Source organism: Pseudophryne corroboree, chromosome 2, assembly GCF_028390025.1.
Source record: "Pseudophryne corroboree isolate aPseCor3 chromosome 2, aPseCor3.hap2, whole genome shotgun sequence".
NCBI classification, from domain to species: Eukaryota; Metazoa; Chordata; class Amphibia; order Anura; family Myobatrachidae; genus Pseudophryne; species Pseudophryne corroboree.
The window spans coordinates 461,121,501-461,140,014 of NC_086445.1; the positions used below are offsets into that span (position 1 = coordinate 461,121,501).

The 18,514-nt window shown below is 44.5% G+C and overlaps 1 protein-coding gene across 1 annotated transcript in view; it reads right to left on the minus strand.

Annotated features, from left to right (window-relative positions):
- Window positions 1-18,514, minus strand: part of CALN1 (calneuron 1) — a 596,934-nt gene that overhangs the window by 393,528 nt on the left and 184,892 nt on the right. Inside the window, exon 2 of the mRNA XM_063953758.1 lies at window positions 11,731-11,858. Coding sequence (XP_063809828.1) covers window positions 11,731-11,851 — 121 coding nt within the window. The 5' untranslated portion in view covers window positions 11,852-11,858. The remainder of the gene's footprint in view (window positions 1-11,730; window positions 11,859-18,514) is intronic.

The following is an 18,514-nucleotide window of genomic DNA, read 5'->3' on the forward strand; positions in this document are numbered from 1 at the left end:
CGAAGGGCATTGTATATGGCCCTCAGCTCCAGGATGTTGATTTGAATACAAGTTTTTTGACTTGACCCAAAGACCTTGGAAGTTTCTTCCCTGTGTGACTGCTCCCCCACCTTGGAGGCTCGCGTCCGTGGCTACCAGAATCCAGTCCTGGATGGCGAACCTGCGACCCTGCAGAAGGTGAGCACTCTGCAGCCACCATAGGAGAGACACCCTGGCCCTAGGGGACAGGGTGATTAACTGATGCATCTGTAGATGTGATCCGGACCACTTGTCCCATAGAATCCATTGGAAAGTCCTCGCATGGAATCTGCCGAAGGGAATGGCCCCGTAAGATGCCACCATCTTTCCCAGGACCCGAGTGCAGTGATGCACTGACACCTGTTTTGGCTTTAATAGGTTTTTTACCAGAGTCATTAGTTCCTGGGCCTTCTCTATCGGAAGATAAACCCATGTCTGGTCCGTATTAAGAATCATACCCAAGAAGGGCAGACGAGTCATAGGAACCAACTGTGAGTTCGGGATATTGAGAATCCAGCCGAGTAGCTGTGACACCTTCAGCGAAAGTGACACGCTGTTCAACAACTGCTCCTTTGTTCTCGCCCTTATTAGGAAATCGTCCAAGTATGGGATAATTGTGACTCCTTGCTTGCGTAGGAGCACCATCATTTCCGCCAATTACCCTGAAATTGGTAATGACAATACTGTACCGTAATTCTCAGGTACGCCTGATGGGGTGGATAAATGGGAACATGAAGGTATGCAGCCTTTATGTCTAGATTCACCATAAAATCCCCCCCTTCCAGGCTGGCAATGATCACTCTGAACAATTCCACCTTGAATTTGAACCTTTTCAAGTATAGGTTCAGAGATTTTAATTTTAAAATGGGTCTGACCGAACCGTCCGGTTTCGGGACTACAGCCAAGGTTGAGTAATATCCCCTTCCTTGTTGAAGGAGGGGTACCTTGAGCACCACCTGTTGGAGATACAATGTGTGAATTGTATTTAATATTATCTCCCTTTCTGGGGGAGAAGCCGGTAGGGCCGATAAGAAAAACCGGCGAGAAGGCACCTCTTCGAATTCCAGCTTGTAACCCTGAGAAACAATTTCTATTTCCCAGGGATCCACCTGTGAGTGAACTCAGATGTGGCTGAAGAGTCGAATACGTGCTCCCACTGGGGCGGATTCCCTTAGCGGAGCCCCAGCGTCATGCAGTGGATTTAGTAGAGGCCGTGGAGGACTTCTGTTCCTGGGAACTAGCTGTGCCCTGCGCCCTTACCTCTGGTAAGAAAGGACGCTCCTCGTACTTTCTTGTTTTTCTGCGACCGAAAGGACTGCATTTGATAATGTCGTGCTTTCTTAGGCTGTGAGGGAATATAAGGCAAAAGATCAGATTTACCAGCTATAGCTGTGGAGACCAGGTCCGAGAGCCCTTCTCCACACAATTCCTCACCCTTGTAAGGTAAAACCTCCATATGCCTCTTTTAGTCGGCATCACCTGTTCATTGCATGTTCCACAGGACACGTCTAGCAGAAATCGACATAGCGTTGACTCTAGAACCCAGTAGACCAATGTCTCTTTGAGCATGTCTTATATATAAGACAGCATCTTTTATATATCCTAGGGTCAATAACATGGTATCCTTATCTAGGGTTTCAATCTCCGCTGATAAGGTATCTGTCCACGCTGCTACAGCGCTATAAACCCATGCCGACACAATCGCCGGTCTGAGTAGTGTACCAGAATGTGTGTAAATGGACTTCAAAGTACTTTTCTGCATGCTATCTGCAGGATCCCTGAGGGTAGCTGTATCTTGGTATGTCAGCGCTACCTTTTGGGTAAACGTGTCAACGCCTTGTCCACCCTAGGGGAGGATTCCCATCGTATCCTGGCCCTAGCAGGGAAAGGATACGCCATGAGAATTCTTTTGGGAAACTGCAGTTTCTTGCCTGGGGATTCCCTCTCTTTTTCACACAATTCATTTGGTTTATGAGAGGGGGAAATGTTATCTCAGCTTTCTTCCCCTTAAACATGTGTACCCTCGTGTCAGGGACAGATGGGTCATCAGTGATATGCAAAAACATCTTTTATTACAATAATCATATATTGAATACTTTTCTGCTAGTTTTGGCTGTAACTTTGCATCATCGTAGTCAACACTGGAGTCAGACTCCGTGTCGGTATCAGTGTCTATTATTTTGGATAGTGGGCGTTTTGAGACTCTGAAGGTCCCTGCGACATAGGGATAGACATGGGTAGATTCCCTGTCTGTTCTCTAATCTTTTGTGTTATAAATTTACCTCAGCACTTAATTCCACATATCCAGTTAGGTGTCGGCGTTGTCGACGGAGACACCACACACACACATTTGCTCCATCTCCTCCTTAGAAGAGCCTTTTACCTCAGACATGTCAACACACACGTACCGACACACCACACACTCAGGGAATCCTCTTATCTGAAGACAGTTCCCCCACAACGCCCTTTGGAGAGACAGAGAGAGATTATGCCAGCACACACCCAGTGCTAATACCCCAGGAAAAAACACACAATGGGGTAAATTTACTAAGAATCGTATTTTCCCGTTTGAGGTCAAAGTTCAATCACGAATGACATCGAAAGTGTAAATATGCAACTTTTTGAATTGATTACGACTAATTTACTAAGCTGCCGTATTCTGCATTTTCGTTTCTTCCGATGTTGATGTCATTCGTTTTTTTAGGCAGTGTTTTACGTGAGTGACTTGTAAAACACTGCCGACTTTAATACAATGAATCTCGGCCGGATCTGAGAGATCCGTGCAGGGCTTTATTGTGCACCTTGTAAAAAAAATAAAAAATGTTTAAACTTAAAAAAAAAAATTGCGTGGGGTCCCCCCTCCTAAGCCAAACCAGCCTCGGGCTCTTTGAGCCGGCCCTGGTTGCAAAAATATGGGGGGGAAATTGACAGGGGCTCCCCCATATTTAAGCAACCAGCACCAGGCTCTGCGCCTGGTCCTGGTTCCAAAAATACAGGGGACAAAAAGCGTAGGGGTCCCCCGTATTTTTGAAACCAGCACCGGGCTCCACTAGCTGGACAGATAATGCCACAGCCGGGGGTCACTTTTATACAGTGCCTTGCGGCCGTGGCATCAAATATCCAACTAGTCACCCCTGGCTGGGGTACCCTGGGGGAGTGGGGACCCCTTCAATCAAGGGGTCCCCCCCCAGCCACCCAAGGGCCAGGGGTGAAGCCCGAGGCTGTCCCCCCCATCCAATGGGCTGCGGATGGGGGGCTGATAGCCTTTGTTGAAAGTAATGAATATTGTTTTTAGTAGCGGTACTACAAGTCCCAGCAAGCCTCCCCCGCAAGCTGGTACTTGGAGAACCACAAGTACCAGCATGCGGCGGAAAACTGGGCCCGCTGGTACCTGTAGTACTACTACTAAAAAATACCCCAATAAAGACATTACACACACACCTTGAAAGTATAACTTTAATGCATACATACACACCACCATATACACATACTTACCTTATGTTCACACGAGGGTCGGTCCTCTTCTCCAGTAGAATCCATGATGTACCTGTTGAAAAAATCCTACTCACCAAATCCAGTGTAGAGGGCTCCTCGGATAATCCATTTGTAATCCACGTACTTGTAAAAATAAAAAAACGGGACACCCGACCACGAACTGAAAGGGGACCCATGTTTTCACATGGGACCCCTTTCCCCGAATGCCAGAAACCCCCTCTGACTGATGTCTAAGTGGGTTTCTTCAGCCAATCAGGGAGCGCCACGTTGTGGCACTCTCCTGATCGGCTGTGTGCTCCTGTACTGTCTGACAGGCGGCACACGGCAGTGTTACAATGTAGCGCCTATGCGCTCCATTGTAACCAATGGTGGGAACTTTGTAGTCAGCGGTGAGGTCACTTTCGGTCAACCGCTGACCACAAAGTTCCCACCATTGGTAACAATGGAGCGCATAGGCGCTACATTGTAACACTGCCGTGTGCCGCCTGTCAGACAGTACAGGAGCACACAGCCGATCAGGAGGGTGCCACAACGTGGTGCTCCCTGATTGGCTGAAGAAACCCACTTAGACATCAGTCAGAGGGGGTTTCTGGCATTCGGGGAAAGGGGTCCCATGTGAAAACATGGGTCCCCTTTCAGTTCGTGGTCGGGTGTCCCGTTTTTTTATTTTTACAAGTACGTGGATTACAAATGGATTATCCGAGGAGCCCTCTACACTGGATTTGGTGAGTAGGATTTTTTCAACAGGTACACCATGGATTCTACTGGAGAAGAGGACACTTCTCTGTGAGGAGGACGGCGGCGCGGCTCCGGGACGAACTCCAGGGTGAGACCTGTGTTCTGACTCCCTCTAGAGCTAATGGTGTCCAGTAGCCTAAGAAACAGAGCCTTGAAACTCACAGAAGTAGGTCTGCTTCTCTCCCCTCAGTCCCTCGATGCAGGGAGTCTGTTGCCAGCAGGCTCCCTGAAAATAAAAATCCTAACAAATATACTTTGTCAGAAAGCTCAGGAGAGCTCTCTGAAAAGCACCCAGTCTCCACTGGGCACTGTATCAAACTGAGGTCGGGAGGAGGGGCATAGAGGGAGGAGCCAGTGCACACCAGATCTAAAGTTTTTCTTAAAGTGCCCATGTCTCCTGCGGAGCCCGTCTATCCCCATGGTCCTTACGGAGTCCCCAGCATCCTCTAGGACGTAAGAGAAAATTAATTATTACCAACACTCTAACCAGATATATGCATACAAGTGACCATGCCAATTTCATGATATAACAGTTTTGAGTGAATACTTTACTACTCCAGCAAATTTTGATGCGTTTCCCGTATGCTGCATTTAGCAGCATTGCATTGTGGGGCATGGACATATTAAAGTGATTTACAAAGAGAACACAATTATGAAGAAAATGAATGTGATGTGATCCCCCCACTCCCAACACTGGCCAGCACTGGTCAGCACACCCAGAGGAGAGAAGAAAATAGTAGGAAGTATGTTTGTGGATGGTAATCAGAGTTTTATTCAAAAGATCAAAATATCTGCCAGTGCTGTGCAACATCTTCACAGTGAGAGAGATCACTTTTTTAGACCCACCTAGGGGAGGGGGAAGTTACAATATGGAGACTTGTAATAGTGGGGGCAGATGTGTCAAGCCTGGGGAAGTGATAAAGTGGAAGGCTGACTGCCAGTCATTCAGCTCCTAACAGTCATTTTTCAAACCCAGCCTGTTACTGTTAGATAGTGGATCACTCCTGGTCTGTCTCCGTTACCAGTACTAGAGGTAGCTTCCCTGCTCTAGAGTTTTCCCTCCTAGTGTTAGCTCAGTGCAGGAGGAGGTGCTTAGTGCACAGTCTGAAAGAGTTCTTCGTGGGAGAGACAACTGCACTGACGTGCAGCTTTTGCTCTCCTGAGTGTGTGACCTTGTCTACCCTGTAGCAACATCCTGTGTGTACTGAGACGCTGTGTTACTGCTTGTACTGCTTTACCTGTATACTGTGAGTTCCTGCTGCTGTAGAACATCTTCTATATACTACAAGCTGCTATCTTTGTTATCTGAATAAACCAATCATCCTCATTAAGTGTCGTTGTGTGGACTAACATCCCTATCTGACACCACAATACTCTGAAAACAGTTACTTTACAGTTAGGAGATTAACACATCTGCCCCAGTGTTCTTCTTTTGTTTTCTCCTTATAGTATCTACTGTATATTATAGTTGTTTCAATTGGTTAGGTATAAGATGCATTATATTTAGCACATAAGAGGCTCCTACATATTAGCTGGTGGACAGTATCTAAGGATAATAGGGAATCTTGCAGATAGTACGGATATCTTTTGTCTTTTACTAAATTTTCACATAGCATCTGCAAAACATGCAAAACATACATATGTAAAACATACATCTGGCAATAATGATTTAAAAATATGTATTTAGTATTTTACTATGAGCCTATTATGGGGTATATGCAATTCCGGGCGAATTGCGACTTTTTATCACCCGTTTTTAAATTTAACACAATTCGACCGTCGAATTCCGGCCGGCGGGTGCCGGAATTCGACATATTCAATAAAAAACGGATTCGACAGTCCCGCTGTCGAAAAACGGACCAATTGACGGATAAGTGCGTCCTGGTGCAAAAAATACAGGGGATAAAAAGCGTAGGGGTCCCCCGTATTTTTTGAACCAGCACCGGGCTCCACTAGTTGGGGAGATAATGCCACAGCCGGGGGACACTTTTATACCGGTCCCTGCGGCCGTGGCATTAAATACCCAACTAGTCACCCCTGGCCGGGGTACCCTGGAGGAGTGGGGACCCCTTAAATCAAGGGGTCCCCCCCTCCAGCCACCCAAGGGCCAGGGGTGAAGCCCGAGGCTGTCCCCCCCATCCAAGGGCAGCGGATGGGGGGCTGATAGCCTTGTGTAAAATCAAAGAATATTGTTTTTTGCAGAAGAACTACAAGTCCCAGCAAACCTCCCCCGCAAGCTGGTACTTGGAGAACCACAAGTACCAGCATGCTGGGGTAAAACGGGCCCGCTGGTACCTGTAGTTCTACTGCAAAAAATACCCAAATAAAAACAGGACACGCACACCTTGAAAGTAAAACTTTATTACATACATGCCGACACACACATACTTACCTATGTTGACACGCCGACTGTGTCCACATCTCCGTCTGTCGACGTCTCCAAGAATCCAGGGTACCTGAAAATAAAATTATACTCACCTAAATCTCGTTTTACCCCCGCATGCTGGTACTTGTGGTTCTCCAAGTACCAGCTTGCAGGGGAGGCTTGCTGGGACTTGTAGTTCTTCTGCAAGAAACAATATTCTTTGATTTTACACAAGGCTATCAGCCACCCCCCTGGCCCTTGGGTGGCTGGAGGGAGGGGACCCCTTGATTTAAGGGGTCCCCACTCCTCCAGGGTACCTCGGCCAGGGGTGACTAGTTGGGTATTTAATGCCACGGCCGCAGGGACCGGTATAAAAGTGTCCCCCGGCTGTGGCATTATCTCCCCAGCTAGTGGAGCCTGGTGCTGGTTCAAAAAATACGGGGGACCCCTACGCTTTTTGTCCCCCGTATTTTTTGCACCAGGACCGGATGCAGAGCCCGGTGCTGGTTCTAAAAATACGGGGGATCCCCTGTCCATTATTTCCCCGTATTTTTACAACCAGGACCGGCTCAAAGAGCCCGAGGCTGGTTATGCTTAGGAGGGGGGACCCCACGCATTTTTTTTCGTGATTTTAACCCATTCCCACCCCTTCCCACTGAAAACCATGCTCTCTTAATTTTAGTCAGTTAAAAAAAATATATTATTTTAAAAAATATATAAATAATAGTTGTAAATCCTAATAGACAAACCAAGTACCTAATCCCTTCTAATATAAATAGATATGGTATTAGCAATAAAAAAAACACAAAAAAAAATGTTTTTACATTTTTTTATTAGATTCCGCCAGCAAAGTGAGGCAGAATGAAATTGATGAAATTACTGTTGAAAAGCACTGTTGTCGAATCGACATTCTTCAATTGAATATACTTTTGTCGAAAAGCCACATTTTTACCATTGCAGACATGTCGAATTTGTGAACTGTCGAATTTCAAAAAGTCAAATCTGAAAAGTCAGTTTTTTTGTCGAAAAGTACTGTATTGCATTGACGGAAAAAAAATTGTGTCGAAAATGCCCCGTTTTTCGTCATTTTCGGCAATTCGACCGCAATTGCATATATCCCTATATATCTTAAATAATCCTAGTTTATCAATATCTAAAAGATCTATTGTTATCAGAGTATTTAATAAATATACCATCTATACTGATACTAATGATTTTTATAATGGTTGTAACAATCATGATACCAAGGCCCTCTATTTTGCATCACTGCATTCCTAATCGTAGGCACATCTGTTCCTCACTGTGGTGTTTAAGAAGTGCATGCCACTGTTACCAGAATAAAACATACCTTGCGCCAACATATCTCACTTAATCTGTATGTACACAATAATTTCTCAACTAAAGTTGCTGGAATAGGTTCAATAATTGAGCCATTGCTTAAATCTGGGCACCCCTGCTCTATGCAGGAAGTTATATAAAAACTGACAAATTCCTTGGAAGTGTGATGCAACCTTTCCCCCTTGCCTGAGAAATTGAACCCTCTGAGAATTGGTCTGACACCATAAAAAACATCCACACAGAAAATTAGCCAAGAAGGTGAGGACTCAGGGAAAATCTGCAGAGCATGAGACTCAACTTCTCCCCTCACCTATCGTCCATTTTCCTGAGGAGACTGAGATGCATCACTCCATTTAGTATGGTCGGTATGGTGGTAACACTCCCATCACAAGGTAAACAGCGATGCTGGTAAAACAGCAACCATTGATGCGCTTCCCCTAATTCATAGAACATGTATGTATCGATAATAAAGAGCTAAACAAGAATCAAATTAGCAAAATTCACTTCAATTACAATATTGCCGATATTGATATTCTGGGTCTGATTCAGTAGTGGATGCAATGTCGATGTCGGACACAGTGGAGCGATTTTTCGGTCTCTGCGCATGCATCACAGCCACACTGCGCACATGCAGAGACTGATCAGCAGTGAGCAGCAGCAGGTAAGTAACAATTTAGGGGAGGTAACAGGGCGACTACAAAAATGCAGTCATGTCGCCACCATTTTCTAGGAGTGTATTAGTCAGCCACTGGGGACTGGTTCTGGCGTCTTAGTTGATGCGCACATTCTGAGATGTCAGCGACGTCTCTGCATACAAGACACAGCTGCGAAAACAACCGTGTGCACCTCTTAATCAGGCCCCCTATCTCCAACAAACAGTATTTAACATCATCAGTTCACATGACAATTATACATATAATTAGGATAATGGCATGGTTGTATTTATATAGATTATCCCACAAGCCTTTTACTTTATAGTGATAAATTGAGTTACCATAACAACTTGGTCCAACATTTATAAATCATAAAAACGGATATCTAGTCACTGCCACCCTGACCAAGGACACTGTACTTATTATAGTTTACAAAGATCTCTGAAAAACACTTTACATGGGGCAGGGCCGAAACTAGGATTTGCAGCACCCAGGGCAAGGCAGTAATTCACCCCCCAAGAAATAAAAAATAAATTGCAGTGCAACCTTATTCTCATTACACTGCACAGTAGTACCCCTCATTAACATTACGCTGACCCACAGGGGAGAGAGGTAGAGAGAGAGAGAGAAAAAGAGAGAGGGGGAGGGAGAGAGAGGAGGGAGAGAGATGGGAGAGGAGAGGGAGAAAAAAAACTATATATATATACATATATATTTTTATATATATATATATATGTGTGTGTGTGTGTGTGTGTGTGTCCATGTGCTCTTTTTTACATGATGCATGAACATCAATACATCTGTTTCATAAGCTGCCACAAACTTCAGCACTCCTCCCCCCCCACAACACACACGCACATCATTGTAACAGACCCAAATAACTCTAGATTACGCCGTAACAACCCCATAATGGTAATGCAATCCCACACCGCACAGTATTACTACACAACCCATCGCCCCAGATAACACGAATACGTCCTCCAGTAATATAAATATACAACCCAAACCCCCAGATAACACATGAAACACCCACTCTTCCACAGATACTTACCTATGCTTGCATGAGGTTCTGAGGTGTCAACCCAAGGAGCTGCAAGCCATGCAGGGAAGGACAGCCAGGAAGACAGGCACATGCAATAAAAAAGGGGTTGGACCTCAGAGGCGAGGGGTAGAGCTTTGGGTGGACTGGAGAAAAGATGATAAGACAACATTACATTGGAGGTTGGCCCGGGGTCTGGGAGCCACCATGTAGGGGGAAGAGGGCAGGCGTCGGGCACTGCTACACCAGACATGTCAGGCTGTGACACGTCTGCTGTCTTGGCCAGACAGCAGTTGGTGTGTGCGGGGGTGGCAGCAGTGGCTTATTAGATCCATGGCCGCCGCCAGTGTTAAGTAAAATAATACCTTGCAGGTACCTTTAATGCTGCCCTCTCAGTGCTGGCACTGTCTATGGGAGGTGATTTGCGAGTATATTATGTGTAATGCGACCTGTACAGTACAGAACAAAGATGTGTGTGTGTGTGTGTGTGTGTGTGTGTGTGTGTGTGTGTGTGTGTGTGTGTGTGTGTGTGTGTGTGTGTACAAGTAGCGTTACACATAACTCGTGAGTGCTGTCTGACTCGGTACACCTATCATCTTTTTTTGCATTTCTTCCTGTGAAAATGCATCTTAGACGCAAAGTAATGTAATAGGACGAATGAGCAGCTTCTGCTTATTAAAATGAAATGCAGTGTGCCTATATTCTTTGTGTGACTGCGAATGTATTTGCATAAAATGGTATGCTACAGTTTTTCATGGAATACACTGTAACATGGCATTTTGGATGCAGATAGAGCCACTATTACAAATAGAATATAGGCATGCCGCATATAATTTTAATCAGCAGAAGCTGCCTGTGCATGTAATACACATTTTTGCGGAAAAAAAAGCAAGAAAATATGCTTAGCAGTGCCAAGTCCCACCACGGCATGGCACGCCTTCTAGGGCTGTTTAGCGTGACTGCAGCAAAGATGTAAGAGGACACATCTGTACAATGGGGGTCATTCCGACCCGTTCGCATGCAGCGGTTCTTCGCTGCGGTATGAACGGGTCGGAACTGCGGCTGCGTGGCGCCCACATTGCCGGGCAATGACGCCAGGATCGAAGAAAGCGATCACATGCCCGATCGCAAGAAGATTGACAGTGGGAAGGAGGATCGGGGCGTCTACTCACCGTTTCCCGGCCGTGGTAAGGCGAACGCAGGCGTGTCCAGGCGTTTGGAGGGCAGATGTCTGACGTCACAGCCGGGCACTTCATCGCTGGATCCGTCGCACGGGGTAAGCAGCTGCAGGGATAGTCTTGTTCTGCACAAAACGTTTTTTAGCATAGCAGGGCTGCACAAGCGATCGCAGCCCTGCTATGCTAAAATACACTCCCCCATAGGCAGCGGGCGTCTAGTTGATCGCACAAGCAGCAAAAAGTTGCTACGTGCGATCAACTCGGAATGACCACCAATGTGTTTGAATAGCAAACTTTCCAACATTCCAGAGTACAAAATTGTGATAAAACACCATCACATTTTGTGAGGTCATTTCATTAAGGCATTAAAATTCATGGTACCACAAAATCCAGAACTGCCAGATATGGAACAATATAGATAGCTTCTGCAGTTTGCTTATCTTTTTCTTCATGAATTTTACATTAGCCTGACATTGTGTTGTGCACACATAGCACACCCCCTGCACCTACTGCTGCTGCAGTGCCTCTCCATGGCTGCAACCAGGCACACAATTCTCCACAAGTAATAGCTGAGTGCCAACTCCTAGTCTTCCTTACTCAAATAAAAATAAATACAAATTTAAACAGAAACATGATTTAATAAAAATTATAAGTAAAACACTAAATATCATTTGTCAAAAACTAATCATTGGAAAAGTAACTTATCTTGTAATACAAGGTTAAATAATACTATTTTAATGCAGGGATAATAGAAGTGACCCTGGAGGCCCAGCTTAATGCTTTATTATGGTAGCTAATCTTTAATATGTTTTGCACAGTACTGGTTACATGTATTTTACTTGTTCAAGAATATTATCTCAGTACTAATTGTCCTCTTATAGCCAGAATTTATATTACTAATCTTACCATCTAGTTCTTCCACAGAGATGTTCGCAAGCTGCTCACTGTCACTTCCTGTGGATAGTGATCGGTTCAAGTAGTTATTTCCCTTGTACAACAAGCCAGCAGTGACATGATGGAATGGCATCTTCTTCCTGCATTCAAATTAGAAATAATGTTATAGATTTATAAAGTCCATGAAAAAAAAGAACACCTAATTTTCAAATCTAATTTATAATTCTGAATATACAACTTGAACATGACTATGCAAATGTCTGTTACACTTAAGAAAACCATGTCAGAAAAGTCACTCAATAAATGTAAATGAGAAATGAATTAATAACTAAATAGGTCATAACATGATAAATGCTGCAATCCAAAATGAGATTATATAATCTATATATATATATATATATATATATATATATACCAGCAAATAGAAAACCACAGCACTCGCCACCCCAGAAGCGGGGTGCAGTATCCGCACTCGCCACTAATAGGGTGGGGTGCATGTAGCCCATGGCCACCTACTTTTGTTTCTATATATATATATATATATATATATATATATATACACTGCTCAAAAAAAAAAAAGGGAACACTAAAATAACACATCCTAGATATGAATGAATGAAATATTCTTATTAAATACTTTGTTCTTTACATAGTTGAATGTGCTGACAACATAATCACACAAAAATTATCAATGGAAATCAAATTTATTAACCCATGGAGGTCTGGATTTGGAACTACCCTCAAAATTAAAGTGAAAAACACACTACAGGCTGATCCAGCTTTGATGTAATGTCCTTAAAACAAGTCAAAATGAGGCTCAGTAGTGTGTGTGGCCTCCACGTGCCTGTATGACCTCCCTACAACCCACACAAGTGGCTCAGGTAGTGCAGCTCATCCAGGATGGCACATCAATGCGAGCTGTGGCAAGAAGGTTTGCTGTGTCTGTCAGCGTAGTGTCCAGAGCATGGAGGAGCTACAAGGAGACAGGCCAGTACATCAAGAGACGTGGAGGAGGCCGTAGGAGAGCAACAACCCAGCAGCAGGACCGCTACCTCCGCCTTTGTGCAAGGAGGAACAGGAGGAGCACCGCCAGAGCCCTGCAAAATGACCTCCAGCAAGCCACAAATGTGCATGTGTCTACTAAAACAATCAGAAACAGACTCCATGAGGGTGGTATGAGGGCACGACGCCCACAGGTGGGGGTTGTGCTTACAGCCCAACACCGTGCAGGACGTTTGGCATTTGCCAGAGAACACCAAGATTGGCAAATTCGCCACTGGCGCCCTGTGCTCTTCACAGATGAAAGCAGGTTCTCACTGAGCACATGTGACATACGTGACAGAGTCTGGAGACGCCAAGGAGAACATTCTGCTGCCTGCAACATCCTCCAGCATGACCGGTTTGTCAGTGGGTCAGTAATGGTGTGGGGTGGCATTTCACTGGGGGGGCCGCACAGCCCTCCATGTGCTCGCCAGAGGTAGCCTGACTGCCATTAGGTACCGAGATGAGATCCTCAAACCCCTTGGGAGACCATATACTGGTGCGGTTGGCCCTGGTTTCCTCCTAATGCAAGACAATGCTAAACCTCATGTGGCTGGAGTGTGTCAGCAGTTCCTGCTAGACGAAGGCATTGATGCTATGGACTGGCCCTCCCGTTCCCCAGACCTGAATCCAATTGAGCACATCTGGGACATTATGTCTCACTCCATCCACCAATGCCACGTTGCACCACAGACTGTCCAGGAGTTGGCGGATGCTTTAGTCCAGGTCTGGGAGGAGATCCCTCAGAAGACCATCCGCCACCTCATCAGGAGCATGCCCAGGCGTTGTAGGGAGGTCATACATGCACGTGAAGGCCACACACACTACTGAGTCTCATTTTGACTTGTTTTAAGGACATTACATCAAAGTTGGATCAGCCTGTAGTGTGTTTTTCCACTTTAATTTTGAGGGTGACTCCAAATCCAGACCTCCATGGGTTAATTTGATTTCCATTGATAATTTTTGTGTGATTTTTTAGTCAGCACATTCAACTATGTAAAGAACAAAGTATTTAATAAGAATATTTCATATATATATGTATGTATATATATATGTATATATATATGGGGTGGTCTTCTGTATGCCGGCGGTCGGGCTCCCGGCGCTCAGTATACCGGCGCCGGGAGCCCGACAGCCGGCATACCGACACTTATTTTCCCTCGTGGGGGTCCACGACCCCCATAGAGGGAGAATAAAATAGTGTGGCGCGCGTAGTGCGCCACCGTGCCCGTAGCGTGGCGAGCGCAGCGAGCCCGCAAGGGGCTCATTTGCGCTCGCCACGCTGTCGGTAGGCCGGCGGTCGGGCTCCCAGCGCCGGGATGCTGGTCGCCGGGAGCCCGACCGCCGGCCAGCCGTAGTGAACCCATATATATGTGTATATAGATATATATATATAGATATATATATAGATAGATATAGATATAGATATACATACTATAGCTATATAATGTATATAATAAAGTTGTAATTTTTGTTTGTTTTTCTGTTTGTTCCTGCATCACACAAAGGGGCCGATTCAGACCTGATCGCTGCTGTTTTCACACAGCGTGCAATCAGGTCTGAACTGCGCATGCACCACAATGCGCAGGCGCGATGGTCCGCTGCGACGGGGAGCGCTGGGCAGCGACGGTATGGTGCGGAAAATCTCATCGCACTGGGGAACGCAAGGAGCTTGACAGGAAGAGGGCGGTTTGTGGGTGGCAACTGACCGTTTTTGAGGAGTGCCCGGCAAAACGCTGGAGTGACCAGGCGTTTGTAGGGAGAATTCCTGACGTCAGCTCTGGCCCCGATCATCGCAGCGGCTGAGTAAGTCCTGGGCTGTGCAGAGACTGTACAAACTTCTGTTTGTGCAGCTCGCCTGCACATGCGATAGCACCCCTACACAGCGATTTCCCCCTCCCCCTGTAGGTGGCGACTACCTGATCACAGGGATGCAAAAAACGCACCCTAGCCTTCAGGTCTGAATTAGCCCCAAAAACTACTGGATGAACTTGGATTGTGTTTTCACTATTGGATAGTTTTGTGAAATAGAAAGAAACTGAGGTATGTATGATCTCGATGTGACACCAAGGAGCTGATGAAAAAAAAAATTCAGAAGACAGCCACACAAGCGCTAGTTCAAAATAAAATTATAATTTATCTTACTTGTTAAGAAAAAGCAAAATAACAAACAATCACCACTGAATGACTTGCTGTATCCTTAGATCTTTCAGTGGAATACAGCACAAATACAATTAAAACTGCTTCAAAGAATCAAATGTACTACAGTGTATAATACTAAGATTAGACAGATGAGTATTCATATTTAAAATCAAAATGTATTACATAATTTAATTACAAAATGACAATAGTTACTGATTGCACCAACTGTATCCCATGGCATTTCCTAGTATAGGAAGCTACTGTGGCTGTTCTGGAAATGTGATGCTTCTTTTCTACACTGATTTCTGTCTTAAATTAACACAGAAGCCACAGTTTCACATGTTTGTTTCATATTCCAAGATATAACATGCATGGGATGTGGTTATGTGACCGGCGGTAACATAACCGCATCCCGAACGGTGAACAGCCCGACGGCACATGCCGACTGACAGGGACTATTCCCATTTGTGGGTGTCCATGACACCCATAGAGTAGGAATAGAACGAGCGCAACGAGTCACTAAGCCTGTTGCATGGTGAGCGCAGCGAGCTCGCAAAGGGACTTTGCTGCGCTCGTCCCCCCACCAGCCATCTAAAAGTCTCCCAACCACCGGTCCCAAGAACCCAACCTACATCAATACAGCAGAAGGGCTCACTGATAGTAAATGTGCTGTCAGTACACATTAACAATTATCTTAACTCTTAATCAATTACAAACCCAAAATAGTAAGTACCTGATTCCATAAGATTCGTAAAACTGTAAAGACAGTTTTTTATTCAAATATAGCTACGCAAAATCAATAGTTACAATTGGTTGTTGGGAGCTTCTGGCCAATCTCTGAAAGCATCTCAAGCGACAGAAGATAGAAGAATGAATGGCTTTAAATAATAACTAAATATTCTTCATAATTTGAGGAATACTGTTGGGTAATGTATTAAACTTTCTACATAGTGTACAAGTGGACTAGTGGAGGAATTGCCCTTAGTCACCAATCTGCTTCCATCTAGCATATATCAAGTACATTTAATAAAATGAGAGGTATAAGCTGAATGTTTGCTATGGACAACTTGAGAGGTACAATGAGAGGTACAAGCTGATTGTTTGCTATGTCTACTTCATCACTCTATAGAAGGTTTAATACATTTTCCCAAGTAGCATTTCAATCAAGAGCCGGCTAACATTTGTTCATTTGCATTGAATCCCTGCTTCTCTGAGATCATTAATGGTGCTGCCTGGTAAGGTATTTGTTAATTGTAGGATGTTTCTACATTTAGTAAAAAGCAGTCCCTTGTGGAAAACCTCTCTCAGACTCCAAATATTATGGTTCTGGATGGCTGGCCATTCAACAGGGAACATCCACCTTATACGGTAGCTTGTGGGCATGCATCATATTGATGAACTTAAGACATGGGGTGGGCCTAAAGTATAAAATTAAAATCATAGCATGGTAAATATTACAGATTCTGTGGGGTTGATTCAAATGTTTGTAAAAAAAAGTAATGGGAGCCCATTTAAGCAATTCAATTATTGCTCTGATCAGGCACTCATTACTTTTTAAGCGTCCTGGAGTTTAGCCACGTATAGGGACTAATCCTGTCTAAAAGTCCTGCTTAGTACACCCAAACAGGAGTCTGAGCACCTAAACCATGGACTTTTCCTACATTTCCCAGGAGGCAGCGATATGAAATGTCTCTACCGCAGCTAATGGGTGTGTCCTGACAAAGAGGGCTTAAGCACTGAAACATTGACAAAACACTACGGATTTTTGCCTTTGAAGTGTCCTCTCAAGTGGTGTGGTTTTTTTCCTGAAGTGTGTGTGTGTGTGTGTGTGTGTGTGTGTGTGTGTGTGTGTGTGTGTGTGTGTGTGTGTGTGTGTGTATATATATATATATATATATATATATATACTGTATATGGCACTCTGTTTGTAGGGGCCAAAGCTATGCCTGAAATACTATTACTGTGTGCTCTCCAGGTACCCCTGTGTTATTATTGGCGCTCTTCACAGTTTCCAGTGTACTCCTGTGAACTCTCGGTATCAGTCATTACTATTTGGAACTCATCACACCTGCTGTTTTGCAAGTGTGTCCTAAAAATGTCCATTGTCTCCTGTGTTGCGGCCAAAAGCCTTCATATCGACAAGTATTTTCAGAGACTCGCTATGCTAGTCTATACTCTGGGCACTCTTCACAGTCCCCTGTCCTTATCCTAGTTGTCAGTCTCTACTGGCAATCAGTGACTATAATACTGTACCTACTCAGATCTCTACCTGTGTCTGCTAGTATAAATAAAAAGTTCCACTTCACCTATGGGGAGAAACCTCATGAAACCTCCAAGTTTTTTTACATACAGTCTCCAACCATATACATATCTCCGGTTCTGCTCCGACTCCAGAAAACTCACAGATTCTGACAATAACAATGACCAATTAATACATATCCTAAAGATCCTACACATCTTAAATTAATGGCTATCCAGCAGGTGACACACAACTGGCGAGGAGAAGACTATATGAAGAAAATAAACAGGGAAGAACTCAAATGGATCTACACTCTAAAGACCTTAGCACCGAAATGACTGAACATAGATTTTAACATCACCGCAGTAAAGTAAATAACAAGCACTAGAACATACTGACACAACTAAGAATACTGACAGACAAAAGGTTAAGGGTATTTAGGACCCTAGACCAAACCACCTACAAGTAAATCATAAACAGCATGTATCTCCATATAATCATTGCACTTTACAATTGACCCAAAGGAGGGACACTGATTTTTGTGCAGGTAAAACTATTATAGGGAAACTTACTACACAGGAAAACTTATCCAATTCTAGAATCTGTTACCAATTCCCCTTATTTGATCACATAAACACTATGGTACTGATAACAAGCCAGTCACCTCACATCATTTTAGTCAGCACACATTTTAGACATTACAGGGGTTGACCAGTGGGACGCCGCGCACAGTCACCCCAGAACATTCTGACCTATTACTCCCAAACAAGGACCCTACAGGGCACATAGGTTTTAGACAAATCCTATGGTAGAGGTGCACTGTAACAGTACACCTGACATACACCCTATAAATATAGATATACTAATACAGACGGTATACAGCAAAAGGGTAGTCCATTAATTTACCTGATGATTTGAGCATTGCAAACTTTAGTTTTCTTAATTTTTCCTACATTTTTTGCAATAAAGACACATTTCATTGATTTCCCTGCCACCTCTCTCATTTTCTCACTTATACTTAGACAGATTTCCATTGTTAAGAAAATTGACACCATACTCCTCTCTCCTGACAGTTCTCCATCAGTCCGGATCTTCCCATCCCACAGTCCCATACCCTTTGGGAGTTGCGCATACCACTGTAATATACAATTAATACATATACCTCAAGAATATTGAGTCATAAATGATATGTATAAAAAATTAGTGATGAGCAGGTTCGGTTTCTCGGAAACCGAACCCCCCCGAACTTCACCTTGTTTACACGGGTCCGAGGCAGGTTAGAACCTTCCCGCCTTGCTCGGCTAACCTGAGCGCGCCCGAACATCATCATCCCGCTGTCGGATTCTCGCGAGATTCGGATTCTATATAAGCAGC